This window comes from Photinus pyralis, unplaced genomic scaffold (genome assembly GCF_008802855.1).
Source record: "Photinus pyralis isolate 1611_PpyrPB1 unplaced genomic scaffold, Ppyr1.3 Ppyr1.4_unclustered_Scaffold6122, whole genome shotgun sequence".
NCBI classification, from domain to species: Eukaryota; Metazoa; Arthropoda; class Insecta; order Coleoptera; family Lampyridae; genus Photinus; species Photinus pyralis.
Genome location: NW_022171900.1, coordinates 42,453 through 57,856, shown reverse-complemented (window position 1 = coordinate 57,856; position 15,404 = coordinate 42,453). Strand labels below are relative to the sequence as shown.

The 15,404-nt window shown below is 35.7% G+C and overlaps 2 protein-coding genes across 5 annotated transcripts; one reads left to right on the top strand and one right to left on the bottom strand.

Annotated features, from left to right (window-relative positions):
* Positions 1 to 3,501: 3,501 nt before the first annotated feature.
* Positions 3,502 to 5,536, bottom strand: LOC116182600 (N-acetylmuramoyl-L-alanine amidase-like). 4 transcript variants are annotated; one of them, XM_031503145.1, is made up of 5 exons: positions 5,365 to 5,536; positions 5,163 to 5,311; positions 4,449 to 5,112; positions 4,239 to 4,403; positions 3,502 to 4,105 (listed from the first exon to the last, which is right to left on the bottom strand). In XM_031503145.1, the coding sequence occupies exons 3-5, from the start codon at positions 4,738 to 4,740 to the stop codon at positions 3,570 to 3,572; spliced, it is 993 nt and encodes a 330-aa protein (XP_031359005.1). In that variant the 5' UTR covers positions 4,741 to 5,112; positions 5,163 to 5,311; positions 5,365 to 5,536; the 3' UTR covers positions 3,502 to 3,569. The 4 variants fall into 4 exon arrangements, with proteins under 4 accessions (XP_031359005.1, XP_031359006.1, XP_031359004.1 ...); XM_031503146.1 differs by having other exon boundaries at positions 4,449 to 4,780; XM_031503144.1 differs by having other exon boundaries at positions 4,449 to 4,682.
* A 127-nt stretch (positions 5,537 to 5,663) lies between these two features.
* LOC116182599 (peptidoglycan-recognition protein LF-like) lies at positions 5,664 to 7,041 on the top strand. Its single transcript, XM_031503142.1, has 3 exons — positions 5,664 to 6,070; positions 6,119 to 6,274; positions 6,323 to 7,041. The coding sequence occupies exons 1-3, from the start codon at positions 5,716 to 5,718 to the stop codon at positions 6,856 to 6,858; spliced, it is 1,047 nt and encodes a 348-aa protein (XP_031359002.1). The 5' UTR covers positions 5,664 to 5,715; the 3' UTR covers positions 6,859 to 7,041.
* The last annotated feature ends 8,363 nt before the right edge of the window (positions 7,042 to 15,404 follow it).

Sequence of the window (15,404 nt, the reverse complement as noted above, 5' to 3'; positions counted from 1 at the left end):
TAATTACATAGAGAAGTGAAAAGCTAAAAAATTACAAAAACATACAATCAAGTCGTGAAACTGGATAACTTACTTAACGAGGAAAAGAATATTTTTTTAAAAAACTTAAGAGAATAAGTATAACCTAATAGCATCTCGTATATATTTTTTTTAACTTAAAAGGGGATCACATCTAGGGCATTGTGATTAATTAATTGAAAATTAAAACGTGATTGTGTGAAAAGAATGGGGTTATAGGCAACAAGATAAAAATTAATAAGGTGACCAACTTAGATTTACCAACTATAAGAGAACACTAAACTTTAATACAGATCAAGTCAGAAGGAGAATCTACCAATTCGATGACAAATCCTGGGTCGGGTTTGTATTTATTGATCACTAAAATTCCCAACATATTAAAAAATTTGGTTAAGCCGCTTGTGAGCAAGTGACGAAGATTGCATTTTCAAATTTAATTTTTTTGATTTGAATAGTCCTTATGGACATTTCATGCCTTAACGAGAATACAAATATGAAATAATTTTTAATTTCTGATCGAATGACACCAATACCAAGCTGTAAGTGGTGTAGTTCCCGAGCCTTTGGGACTCAGACAGACAGACGGGCATCAAGAGCGCAAAAGTGCACTTTTTATTTTTTTAAACTGAAACTGCACTAAAAATGACCTTTGTTGGAATTGTGAAGAATATCATAGTCCGTATTGGTGCGGAACTGATGACCAGAGGAAAGAATGTGTTCTGCGAGATCTGATTTATGCAAATTCCGATTGTTTTGGGATATGAATTTAACGTGTTCTTTAAAACGAGCGGAAAAAGGGAGTCCGGTTTGACCGTTTTCCAGTCGTTTTATGGAACATGTTAAATCCATACCTAACAATTTAAATTCTAATAAATCAGCTTTCACAGAACACATTTTTTCCTCGGGTCATTACTTCCACATTAATACGGACTATGAATTCACATTTACATCAAAGGTCATTTTCGAAATATGTTGGAAATTTTTGAAATCAATAAATATACAAACACTACCTATGATCTAGTTTCTCAAGTTTTTTTTCCTCTTTAGGTAAGTTTATCCATTTCACCCCTTAATTGTAAGTTGTATAATTTTTTAGAATTTACTTCTCTATGTAGTTACAGGATAATGGATCTAGTTAAGCTTGGAAACATGTCGTAATCACTTCAAACTCTAACATTTTTCCATATAATGTGCTTTTGGGAAGATCAGGAAGTTGTTATTCATTACATTTTACCCCATTCCGGACCCGAACCTACAAATTTTACTTAACTTAAAAGTAGCGTAAAAACACAGTCAGGACAAAAATTAATTAATTTAATTAATTATTAAATTAAAGGACAAAAATGTACCGATATATTATGCAAGCCCCAATGGCCAATTCCTTTTCTTTCCGGTTAGAGAATTAGGAAAATGAAAAGTATTACGAACACTTTCTTCTCCACAAAGTGTTTTACCCCTAACATTTTTAAGGACATTATAGAATTACGGTTATAAATCATAATGTGCAGGCTCGCGCGTCACCACTTTTATGTGATTCCTCAAATAAGCAATTTAGTGCCAAAAACGCTTAAATAGGGCTTATCTGTATTTAACACTGCATGAACGTTTTATCATTCGGGGTTGCATAAGGCGATTTGTACCTATCTATATCGATTTAACAATTTGTAGCAAAAAAATATCTAGGAAAAAAGCTTATCCATTCCTCAAAGTTTTTGGAACAACCCTGTATAAGAAACACGGCCATTCATGGTACCTACTCACAAAAAGAATGTCGTTGATAAATTACTACAATTCATTTCAAATGAATAAAATTATGATTATTTTTGAAGCATTGTTTTATCATTCGATAACAATGCAGGTGTTCAGGACTAGCACATGTGGTCACGCTCACGATACACAATTTCGACGTATTTATTTTGATTATAAAATCTTAAAATTTAGTTTAATATTTTGATCCAATTTACCTTTTAGGATGTCTACGTACACCACGTAGTTTTTAAAACAACCCTGTATAAGAGACGTGTCCGTCCATTAATGGTTGATACATACCTACTCACGAAAAAAGAATCTCGTTAACAAACTTCTAGGATTTATTTCAAATGAAGGAACATTATAGAATTACGATTATAAATTAAAGTGTGCAGGCTCGTCGTCGCCATTTTTATATGAATCCTCAAATAAGCAAATTAGTCCCAAAAACACTTACCTAGGGCTTATCTGTATTTAATATAGTAAGAACGTCTTATCATTCGGGATTGTATAAAGCGATGTATACCTATCAATGTCGATTTAACAGTTTGTGGAACAAAGCTTCTTTAATTACACGAGCCATTCCTCGAAGTTTTGAAACAACCCTGTATAAGAGACACTGCCATTAATGGTACTGACAAAAAAGAATATCGTTAACAAATTTCTACAATTTATTTCAAATGAATCAAATTAAGATTATTTTGGAAGCATTGTTTTATACATTCATTCGATAACAATGCAGGTGTTCAGGACTAGCACATGTGGCCACGATACAGAATTGCGACGTATTTATCTTTGATTATAAAATCTCCAATGGTATTTAGTTTAATATTGTGATCGAAATTACGTTTTTGGATGTTTAAACACAACGCCATTGAAATCCAAATCCAATTTATAATATTTTTTACAAAGAACCATCGGATCTATGGAAAATCAAAAAGGGATTTGCGATTGCGTTTTTGAATTTTGTTATATCTTGTATATTGTATTAACATGATTAGTACGTATATAGGTATACACATTAAACTATTAAAAAAAACGAAAATTTACCTTATTAGATCTGGTACACGAAAAGTCAAAAGCGAGACGACGCACTACACTTCACTATTTCTCTGCGACTCCCTACTGCCAAACTGGCATCGCAAGGTAACAGCGACGCGATAACAGGTGATTGGTCAGTGGTTTCTCCCCGACGCCGACGTCATTATTACCGATACCCGACTACGAAAATCTTTTCAAATTAAAGCAACTATTGACTAATCTTTTACTACGTGACACGTAGTCCTATTTATTTTTCAAAATCAATTATATTGATCTCAACGAAACTTCCCGAAGTTTGCATAATTCCGAGTTCTAAAAAATATCCACACGGGAATGTTACATTGTAAACCTTGCCTTTTTCGTGCCCAACTTTGTTACGGGATGCCCCAGTTCTGTAACTATTTTATTTCAATATTATAATTTTGGAGTACCTAATTTTACTTGTGGTGGGTCATTTTTAACCCCAATGCAACACCTCTCTCACTAACGTGCGGGTGGTAAAAAAAGTAAAACATTCCAGTCATTTTGAGACCAATTTGTTTCAAATTCGATATGGTGTTGAAAAGATGAAAAGTGTTCTGATCTGGTTTTTCAGTAAGTGAAACGCTTTAGTCACAATTATTCTGTTAAGTTACTTTTTATGACCATTGGGTCAGGGGCTAAATGTAAGGTAAACAATAATATCTGTGCATTTATTTTTGATAAAAAAATACATAAATAGCAAAACGTCGTCCGTGACGACAACAGTACAGCTGCTGACGCTAAGCATTTTCTGACCAATGTTCCCATGTCTTAATAATGTTGAATAATGCTTTCCCTGGACTTGTAGTTGGCAGTATCTGTCTTATAGCCAGGAGCTTATAGTTGGGAGATATAGCATTTAACTTTAAACCAATCTTGATAAGTTCCTGGGCTGCTTGTAATTGATGCAGTGGTGGTGATTTCTCCTCAAAATTGCCAACAAATGCGATTCCAATACTCTTTGCGTTGGACCCAGTCACTTGTGAACCTACGCTGTACCATCCCCTTCCTTCGTAAGCGTTACCATCACCTCCAACGAGGAAACTATATCCGATGTCGCTCCACCCCTTTCCCTGCATATGAAATTGTTGTAGACCCCTGATTACACCTGCACAGGTGTTTTCCGTCGAACAAGACGGACTACCTGTATGTATTATGAATACATAAGCGACGGGTAATTTGAGCGCCATGACTCCCGCTTTAGCCGTTTCGGCCAGCCACTTCTTTCGCGAAATCAAGCGGAATTCCGTAGTTGCGGTAGAGACTTCAGTAGTACCTGAATAAGGAACAAAGCTAATAATATAAATTATTATATACTTTTGCGTTTACACTCGTCATTCTCAAAATTGGCCAGTGTGTGTGTTGTGACATTTGACTACTTTGGGTACCGCATACATATTAATACTTACTTGCGGGGCAACTTGTGCTATTTTCCTCATCGCTATCCTCAGGGGAGGTTTTCTGTGCAATTAGCAACACAACCCAAAACGCCATTAGTGACAGTAGTAGTACTGCTGTCAAGAACAGGATTGCGATAATATGTTGGCGAATAAATCTCTGGAACCAGTGCGCACCTTAAAATTGTGTATAGAAACGTCAATTTAAAGAGTAACCCTCACCTTTTTGTTGCGGAGATCGATTGTCAACACTCTCATCAATCTTTGCCTCCCCGTTTGATATAGGTGTAACTTGATTTATTGTTAGGGGTTTTCTATAATAGCTTTCATTTCCAAGATTGATGTCGCTAGAGTTGGGTACCTCGACGTTACCATAAACCGGTAGGTCATGCGAAACATCTTGGGACGATACAACCTGGGTACATTGACTGCATTCCGTTGAAGGATTTGGCGGTCCTAATGGTAAGCGTTTCTTTATCCCTCTTAAACGTGAACTGATATTCCCGCATATCATACTGCTGACTATTCAGGGAATTGTTGGACAATAAGCCATACTGTTGGGATTAGCGTACATATATAGCGGGTAAGCCGAGTAATCTGATATTAAATAATTATCTCGTGCATTTATCCGTTCTTCAGAAGCCCTTCTGTTAAATTTACTAGTTAGTAATTTCTATGGAAAAGTACTTATTGAGACTGTAAGTGAACTGTCGGGAAAACTAAACCAACAGTGTAAAGGTGATCCTCGGTTGGATAAATCAACAAATACAAAACTTCTGTGCATGTTACGTATGAGTCTCAAACATATCAAATATCCTATGTATCTCAAATAGCGACGAACTTTTGTTTCCTTTTTGGCACTTTCAAAAATGTATAGCTTTTATGACTAATCGGACGTTATTAGGCAAAAGTCCCAAAAAAATCATAATGCCTTACCATTGACAATCACCTCAATGTTGACAATGCCCTTGCCAAGCGCCTTCATTGATTGGCGATTTCCGCCTTGAACGTACTTTTCTGGCAAAAACACCTCAAAAGTAGAAAACCAATTACGGTTCATGGTCATGTGCTGCTTTGCCCCGAAACTGCAATTCAAACATTGGAGGACCAAGCAGGGGTTTGTAGGACTTATTTTTACTGGCAAAATAGGCAGCATCTTCAATTGAACTATTTGAGAAGCTTCTATCTTCTATCTTTCCTTGCTAGTCGTAGACATATTTATCAATTGTCTCACCTTGGGTTTTGAGCTTTTTACAGTAGCCTAAAACCGCTAGACCTGAAAATCAGTCAATTGAATTTGTATCACCAACACTCTAATAAACTAAAGGCGTCATGCTTCGATTAAATGTGTACGTAATTTTATTTTTATATTAAGAGCTCGACTTATCTATGAGATAAACTCTTTATTTACTGCAATATTGATTAATAACTTTTAATTAGCGTTAAACGTAGCCTCAAAGAAGCGATTTAGTTTGTGCTCTGTTTAAGCATGAGCAAACTTGCATCGGTAGCTTCATCAACCTCAGTCAGTGACTCTGAGGAGGAACAAGATACTATCTGCAATCAGTTGTACGAGATTTCGGAAGATCAGCCGACCTATGGTAACATCTCTGTAGCTGGCTCCAGTGACGTGCATCTCGGAAGTAGAACGTTTTATCAGGGGTCTGTGACGATAAATCAAGTTCTTTACGAAAACCTCAAAAATTCGCAGCGGGATGTTACATCGGTTACTAATGTGACATCAGGTAATGGCAATGAGGAGTTTGTACCGGATCAGGTTGGTGAAGTAAACGATGGCAATGATCCGGGGAACATAATTCAAAAGGAAACTCTAAGGACAAAAGGTGAAATCTAAGCACGATTTTTTTAATTAATACGTAAATATCCTGAAGGTACGCGATGGCTACGCAGTTCTAGTACCATACAAGTTTTACGCATCTCTTTCTTGGCGACAGTACCGGTGCTAACATTGGTCATACTATTGGTGATGTTATTGACCAAGAATCAGTCACCAGTCCAATTTGATTATTCTACTGAGTTACCCGTAGGTATGTACCTTACCTTTTGTGACTACCTACACTACAAACTTACTTCAGATTCCCCAACATGGAAGCTTCGTGTAGTTTCCCGAAAGGAATGGTCGGCTCAAACAGCAAAAGAAGTGGTACCATTGAAGTTACCTGTTCGTTACGTGATAATAATGCACACAGGAAGCCAGTTTTGTTCAGACGAAGAAAGGTGCAAGGAAATTGTGCGCAGAATACAAATATCTCATGTTGAAAGCAAAGGTCGGAGTGACATTGGATATAGCTTCCTCGTTGGAGGAGATGGAAATGCTTACGAAGGACGAGGATGGTTCAGTGTAGGTTCACAAGTGGCTAAATTCGATGATATCTGTATTGGAATCGCATTTATTGGAACTTTCGATGTGGAGTCGCCGCCGTACGAACAGTTGCGAGCTGCTCAGGAACTTATTAAGATGGGTGTAAATTTAGGTGCAATTTCTCCCGATTATAGTATTTACACTGAAAGACAATTACGGCTCACAAACAGTCCTGGAGAAGCTCTATACAATATTGTTAAAACGTGGGACTATTTTTCACCTATTATAATGGCACAGTCCTCACATTAGTGGATAAGTAGTACATTAGCCATCTTGTCAAAAAAGTCGGACAAACGCGGCACTGTACTGCCAAAATTGCAGCACCTCATAAAATAATCGGGATCGACAACCTAAAATTCTTCCAATGAAGATAGAAATAATATTCATCTTTGTATTATGGAACAATGAAAAAATATATAAATATCGAAAGTCGCTGCAAACTATGCTGATCTGATTAGTACTTACTTTATCCTTGTTTTCTGTGATTCGCAAAGTACGAATTGTTTTGGATTCTACGCACCAAAATTAATATGAAAAAGTGTTTTCCCGAGAAATTTTGGTGTAGTCGATGTTTGGTAAAAAAGGAAGGTTATACTCTGCCTTTTTCTGAGGCTCGAAAAAAAATTTTTCTCAGATCGACTCCTGAAAAAAATTTTTCTGATAGAATGTGGCCTGTAAATCCATAATTTCAAACAGTTCCAAGATTGGGCTACTGATTCAAAAGTTACAGCTCTTTGAATTTTCTTTCGAAATTGGTTTCTAAGAAGTCCATAACTTTTGATTGAGAAGTCTAATCGAAAAAGTACGAATTGCTTTGGATTCTACGCACCAAAATTAATAAGAAAAAGTGTTTTCCCGAGAAATTTTGGTGTATTCGATTTTTAGTAAAAAAGGAAGGTTATACTCTGCCTTTTTCTGAGGCTCGAAAAAGAAATTTTCTCAGATCGACCCTGAAAAAAAATTTTCTTATAGAATGTGGCCTGTAGATCCATAATTTCAAACAGTTCCAAGATTGGGCTACTGATTCAAAAGTTACAGCTCTTTGAATTTTCTTTCGAAATTGGTTTCTAGTCCATTAACTTTGATTGAGAAGTCTATACGAAAAAGTACGAATTACTTTGGATTCTACGCATCAAAATTAATAAGAAAAAGTGTTTTCCCGAGAAATTTTGGTGTAGTCGATGTTTGGAAAAAAGGAAGGTTATACTCTGCCTTTTTCTGAGGCTCGATAAAAAAATTGTCTCAGATCGACCCTGAAAAAAAATTTTCTTATACCGGGTGATTCATTAGAAGTGAGGACAATTTGAATTTCCCGCAAATCAAAGAAATTATGAAGTTGGTACTAACTGATGATCATTTATTTAATTGCAGTGGTGTATCATCATGCGTTCAGTAAATCGTTTACTTATTTATAATCTTCAAGTACTGCTTCTGTTTTACCACAAATTATAAACTAACACTAGACACAGTCACGTTTCTTACATATTTTAGTGCATCAACTCCAAAAATTGTTCAAAATGGAAAAAGTAATAAACCGCAAATGGCACACAACAATTAACGGCGACATTGGTTTCTTAAATGACAGTCATGACAGAACAAAATTACTAAAGAAATTCAAACCGTCAATCTAACAATGCCAAAAATACTAAAACCTTACGCGCGAAATTCAAGCGATCATCACTTCTAATGAATCACCCGGTAGAATGTGGCCTGTAGAATCCATAATTTCAAACAGTTCCAAGATTGGGCTACTAGTTCAAAAGTTACAACCCTTTGAATTTTCTTCTGTACAATCAGGCACTGCCCTGCACTTTCCATGGCCGTTATCGAATGCTTGTACGCCAACCATGGCTCAAGAAGAACGCCAAAATTCGCGGTTTTTTAGGTTGATATTTATATTATTCTCCGACATATTCTTACAAAGCACTCCCACGACTCCATATTCCATAACAAGTTAGTTACGATAAAACAAAAAAAACAATAAACAAGTGTGGGGGTGCACTAGTGATTAAGTGGTAACCGGGAACCCGGGCCCAAATGAAATATCGGTTCCGGTTCTGTTTATGTTAAAGCGACAATATTTATAACAGTTCCGGTTCGGTTTCGGTTCTGCGCATTGTTAACGGTTAATTTCAGTTCTAGTGTTTTAGAAAGTAGGACATTCAAAAAATTCATTGCAACAACGTGATTTCTCCTCCTCCTCCTCCTCTCCTGGCGCTGATGGCATTGCTCCTCATATACTTAAACAAGCAAAAGAACCTCTTACGAAGATAGTAACTCATCTTATCAACGCATCGTTTGCGTCTGGAATTTTTCCAATGTGTCTAAAACAGTCCGTCATAATCCCTATTTTTAAAAAAGGAGACGCCTCTAGCATTTCTAATTATAGACCGATTGCTCTTAGTTCTTGCATCGGGAAACTACTGGAGCATGCTATGCTACAACGAATATCAGCATATTTCGATAAACACGAATTAATCTCCGATAAACAGCATGGGTTTAGATTAGGAATGTCAACCATTACGGCGAACTTGGAACTTTACAACAATATAGTTATCGACCTAGAAAATAAAACAGCTCCTGTAGGAATCTTTTACGACCTTAGCAGAGCGTTCGACTGCGTTAACCACGATCTCTTAACTTTAAAACTGAAAAAGTATGGTATTAGAGGAATCCCGCTTCATTGGTTCGCCTCCTACTTCTCTGGGAGATCTCAATTCGTACGAATATCACATTTCTCTAAGGACTCACGAGTAAATTATCACTCCAAAGAGCTACCTATCAGAATTGGAGTACCACAAGGAGCGATCCTATATCCTTTCCTATTCTCGTTGTATATTAATGATCTAATTACATACCTTCCCACCAACGCAGTCACTCTTTACGCAGATGACACGACCGTTCTCGTCAGTAGCAGCCAAAGCAACATTGAAAAGGACTCTAATTCCATCTCAAACGCCATGTTCCAATGGTGTACAGGAAATCAACTAATCTTAAATAGAGAAAAAACGAAATATACACGCTTTCATTTCTCAACATCACATCAGAGTGTTCAACAATTATCCCTGAATATTGCAGGGTCACGAATCGAATACCAGGAAAACATTAAAATTCGAGGCATCACTTTCTCCTATGATCTCAAATGGAAGTTGCAGATTGAAGCTATCAGTCGAACTATCTCCAAATCTATTTATAAGCTCCGATTCCTCAGAGACGCAGTTGGCATCCCGGCACTAAAAGCTGTTTACACTGCAGATGTTGAATCCCGATTGCGTTATGGTATTATCATTTGGGGACCCAGTCCTCATGTTCATCGGGCTCTACTTTACCAAAAACGTGCGATCAGAGCGATCTTCAAGGTGGCAAGTCGTACCTAATGCAGACATCTGTTTGTCGATCTAGGCGTTCTGACTGTCATCTCTGTATATCCTTGAAGTCGCTACATATGTACATAAACGCAAAAGAAATTTGATTCTTGAAAACAACGCAGTACATAAATATAATACAAGATGTAACAATGTAAGACCCCCTCTACATAGACTTGCTCTCACCGCTAACAGCACGCGCTGCATGCCGATTAAAGTATATAATCACCTACCCGCTACATTTAAGATCCATCACGTCAATCTTTTTAAGAAGAAGGTCAAGAATATATTAATGTCTAAACCATACTACAGTTTGATTGAATTTTTCGAAGACTCTTTTTAATTTCCAAACATTGTTTTTTTTTTGCTTTGATATTATTGTGACGATCCTGTGACGCATTATATTTGTCTTTGTAGGGAATAAAGTTATTATTATTATTATGGTCGGTGTTTCTTGTGAGAACTCAGGTCTAGCCTGGTTAACTAATCGCACGGATTAAAATCAAGTGACGATTAGTGTCTGTGTCTGTCTGGTGAAGTTATGTAGGGTCCTTAAAAGAAAAAATCACACACGTACATTGGACATCTAGGGATAGTATGTAATTCGTACTTACCAACATACCTATTGATGGGCACAATAGCCAACGCTATCAGGAAAGAGGAAAACAAAACAAAACAAAACAAAATCATTATAATAATTCCTGTAATTTTATTAAATGGAGTTTATTGTGTAAGTGTTTCTTTGGCTTTGCGTTTGGGTTGAATACGAGTGGGTTGTGATAACGTGGTGTGTTTCTGTGAAGAAGGAGTTTTTTATTATTATTATTATTATTATTTGTCAATTAATAGGCGTGAAAAAGAAGTAAAAAGTCATGGATACCAAAACGTGATGTATCGTTAGAGTAGCTTATTTACAACGACAAGGCGAATAAAGGAGGAAGAGGGAAATATGTATTTAAACTTACTTTATTAATAAAAAAACAGAAAAAATACAAAAAAGCTTATGTAAAAAAATGAAGTACGGAGTACTATTGTTTATTGCGGGTGTTAGCCGAATACCACAAGTTTAAAAGCAACCAATTATTTTTTTTTAATCAGACACAAGCAGTGGCATTTCCTGTTCAAGTTTTTATCCAATCACATTCCAAGGTATTTTCTTGGCGACTGTTTTTGGCTCTATTAACAACAGGAAGAAGAGATAATCGGTCGTGGAAGAAGTGGAAGAAAATGAAATCCAGTACGTCTTACTATTATTTCAATTACCTTACTTTATTTTATTTATTTACCGCATCAACCACTGAGGTTTATTAGCGAGAGTTTATTTACAATACTGTTGCAAGATTACATGTAAGTATAGATTTTTTTAAATTTAATGGTGTCTTGTAATACACTGTCATATTTAGAGACTAAGGCGTCTTTTATTCGGACTGGTACTTGTGTTGTGGTGGACTGTAAGTAGGTCATTCGGATATGCCTACTTGATATTAATATCATAATTTCGGTGGTTCTTCTTTGGTAATTAGGTGCAGATGTGATGTCAGATGGGAAGGCGGTTAATAATGATTTGGTTTTTCCTCGAATTCATTCCTTATGTTTTAAAGCTAAGTTTTCTCCCTTCCTTTTTCTGTATAATCATCCTAACCAAGCTATTAGTTCTAATTGTTAGATCTATCGCATGATTAATAATATTGTCACCTTGAATTAACTTTACTTCGCCACATACATCCATTGGCGTTAAAAGGTTGACCTCTGTTATTTGAGAAGGCTTTGGTTATTCCTGCCAAAGCTTCTATTCATAGTCCGGCTTCTCCATGATGGACCTTTAAGACTACGCTAACTACATATATTATATACCATATTCCAGTTTCATGCATTTATTCTTAATTTTAAAGGTAAGATCTCGTTGGTTGATCAAAAACATTACCAATTTGTTATCTATTAATTGCCATAGTTATTATTGTAAGCGTAAGTTTTCCGATTTGGAGGAGATTTAATTCAAATTCTTTCTAAACCAGTTTCACTCAGCCCCATCTCATAGATTTTAGCATCTGCTTCTAAAGGAGACTGTTATTCAATTCAATTCAATTCAATTCAATTCATTTATTAGTCGTAATATTTAACAAAAATTATTGTTAATAGATACATTTAGACCACTATTGCTATTAGACCACAGGCATAGCCCAAACGGTCCAGATAACTGAATTTTCTAATGTAAAGGTTTGAGAATAGAAATTTTAGATCTATAATAACTCAAATAAGTTTCTTTTAAATAAATTGCGTCTGTTGTGAAAAATATCTAAATTAGTATCATTATTCGAAATTAAATTATATAATTTCATGGAATACAAAAGTGTCGAGTCCTTATACGAATTAGATTTAGCCCAGGGAATATAAAACATGTTGTAATTTCTGACATTAGCTGTTCTTGGAACATTAAATATAATTTCGCATAGTAGATCAGAATAATCAATTAAGCCATGAATAATCTTATACAAAATCATAACGCTGGAAATGTCTCTTCGCACTTTTAAACTACACATACTAGCTTCACCACGAAGTATCACAGAAGGAAGATCTCTTGGGCAAACCTTATTCAATTTTTTAAAAAATAAATATCTAAGAAAATAGTTTTGCACCTTTTCTATCCTTTTAATGTGTTTAACTGTATGTGGAGCCCATATAGTAGAACAATACTCTAGCTTTGATCTTTCAAAAGCACAATAGAACATAATGATTCCCTTCGTATTTCTAAAATGTCTAGTGTTTCTTTTTATGAACCCAATCATTTTGAAAGATTTACTTACTAAATAATCAATATGATTTACAAATGTAAAGTTATTATTACAAACTACCCCAAGGTCTCTCACTGTGCAGACTGATTCAAGACGTTCATTATTAATTCTGTATTCAGTAGAGCACCTCGACTTTTTCCGAGAAATAGACATAACACAACATTTCTTTATATTTAACATTAATTTATTATTAATACACCAGTTATTGAGCGCATCTAAATCTTTCTGCAATGCCAATGCATCAACAGATGAGTTTATTTCTTTGTAAAGTTTCAAATCATCAGCATACAAGAGACAAGAGGAGGTAAAAATTTTTGGCAAATCATTAATAAAAATAATAAAAAATAGGGACCCAAGCTTCGAACCTTGCGGAACCCCGGATGTAGTAGAAAAACTAAAAGAATCATAATTTAGAAAACGAACATAGCATTTTCTGGCTATTACGTAGCTGCGAACTAGTTTTAGCATAGATAAAGATGCACCCATATTTTTGAGTTTTTGGAGTAACACATCATAATGGACAACGTTATTGAGTACTGGCACAATGGTTCTTTATTTAGAAAGAATTCAATATCAACCAAACCTCTTACACTTTACGATAGGTATGTTGATGTTCTTTTCACTTCCCGCGTTGCATGGACCCATTTGATTTCTTGGTGGAAAATTAGATTTTTCATCGGTATTTGCAGACGATTGTCGCAGTTAGTGAAAAACCATTTGCCTACATGCTAAACAAAGATGAACAAAGTTACAGTAAAAAATTATCCTGTATCTGTGACAATAAATTAACTTCTCTATGGGAGTTCCAGTAACCCACAGCGTCACCAATATACCGTCAGCCATTCATAATACTGGATTTACACAGGACTTGGTTGGTGAAGAAACTGAGGATGGAGCACAAAAAGGTGAACATGATTTTTGTGTAGTGCCTTTGCTGTATATATTATTCTATAATTTAAAGGTATCGTAGAGTTAATGAAAAACTTGCTTTACCGGTGTCTTTCTTGGTATCAGTACTACTATTTGTTTCAGTATCGTTGGCCTTTTTATTGCACAAAATGATTGATTATGACTGCGTTTGAACAAATTATTAAAATTGATAGACATTTAATTAATAAATTTTTAGAAACTGATTATAAGCTATACATGAGCAAAAGGAAAGGTCGTGCCAAAGGGCAATTATTAATTAAGCATAAATACAGATGTTATCTTGTCTTTGGTACTCCTGTTTATCATTTTGTTAAATTGATATTTATTGATTGTCCCACTCTTGTTCTGGACCCTAAACAGGCTTTCGTTATCGTATATTGACATTGTCTCATTTTCACGAATGTTAAAGAGAAACTTATACAGCTACAAAATTTTCTAAAAAATACGTCTAAGACCACTTTCAAAAAAATTCGTCTTTCATCCAGTAAAGATTTTCGAAGAATAGTATTGCGCTTCATGTTTTTCTCTGAGGTTTACCAACATCTTCAGTCGAGTGTAGCATTTAACATAGTGAATTGCGCTCGTTTTGTACTGATTTTTGCCACACCTTCGACCGTTTTGTCATTCAAAATCACGTTAATTTTTTAATTTGACGTTAGTACAATGATCTCCGATCAAGGTTCACAACTGAATTGTTTTGTTCTGTTTTGCGTTACTCCTACATTTTGTGCGTCATTATGAACAAAGGCACAGAACATTTATTTACATTAATATTAATTAACGTTAATATTACTACTAATAAGTACAGCGGAATTTTTAGTGGAAAACACTATTTAATGAAAGTTTACGGATAGTCCAGTCAAATTAGACAAAATAAGGGCCAAACCCGGAAATTTGAAAAAAAAAGCTGAAAATTGGCGGACATGTTCAGGATAGTGCCAGAACCCGGTTGGGGAACGGACGCCATCTTGAAAAAATTACCCCTAAACTCGATTTCTCGAGTTTTGAGCAAAACCAATGAACCAATGGTCTGATTCTCGTTGCTAAGGTGTCAAAATGTTTGTTTTAATGTGTATTTGGAGTAAAAACATAATTCCGCACATAAAGAAGCCCTTGGAAATTCGAACTTCTTAGGAAAATCACCCCCAACCTGGATTTTTCACGTTTTCGGCATTTTTTGTTGTTTTGTTTGCGCAATCCTAGGATTGGTTGGACCAGTCCTCCACCTTTTCCTATCCTGCGCTAATCTTTTCAGTTCTACATAACTATCCTTGCCTACGTCCCTAACTATTTGGTCTATGTGTTTAAGTCTCTATGGTCCTACCCCTCTCTTGCCCTCTTGCCCTCTGCCCTACCTTTTATAGCTAGTAGTGCTATTCCTCCATGTCTTAGCACGTTCGCTATCATTGTATCTCGTCTTCTCTGTACGGTTTTCAACATTTCCCTATTTCCTGTACTAGCTCCAAGACTGCTTCGTTTGTTACCCTATCCATCCAGCGAATCCTCATTCCATCCTACTTTTGCATCTGTATGACCTACACTCCATTTGTACGTTTTTAGCAATCTTTTCCTAATTCCTATATTTATCTCGGATCTTAGCAGGTCCCATTTTTATTCCAATGCTTTTTTAGCCTGCGCTATACTGGATTTCATAGCTTCCTTGCAACGATTATCTTGTGTAACCTTACTACCTAAATAGCAAAAGGAA

Excerpts from the sequence above, each read along its gene's own strand:
- LOC116182600 (XM_031503143.1), bottom strand. The coding sequence starts at position 5,382 with ATGCTGCCTATTTTGCCAGTAAAAATAAGTCCTACAAACCCCTGCTTG. Across the intron at positions 4,404-4,448 it reads TCGATCTCCGCAACAAAAAG|GTGCGCACTGGTTCCAGAGA; the intron begins GTGAGGGTTACT and ends CACAATTTTAAG. Across the intron at positions 4,106-4,238 it reads TAGCACAAGTTGCCCCGCAA|GTACTACTGAAGTCTCTACC; the intron begins GTAAGTATTAAT and ends TTCCTTATTCAG.
- LOC116182599 (XM_031503142.1), top strand. The coding sequence starts at position 5,716 with ATGAGCAAACTTGCATCGGTAGCTTCATCAACCTCAGTCAGTGACTCT. Across the intron at positions 6,071-6,118 it reads GGAAACTCTAAGGACAAAAG|GTACGCGATGGCTACGCAGT; the intron begins GTGAAATCTAAG and ends AATATCCTGAAG. Across the intron at positions 6,275-6,322 it reads TTCTACTGAGTTACCCGTAG|ATTCCCCAACATGGAAGCTT; the intron begins GTATGTACCTTA and ends AACTTACTTCAG.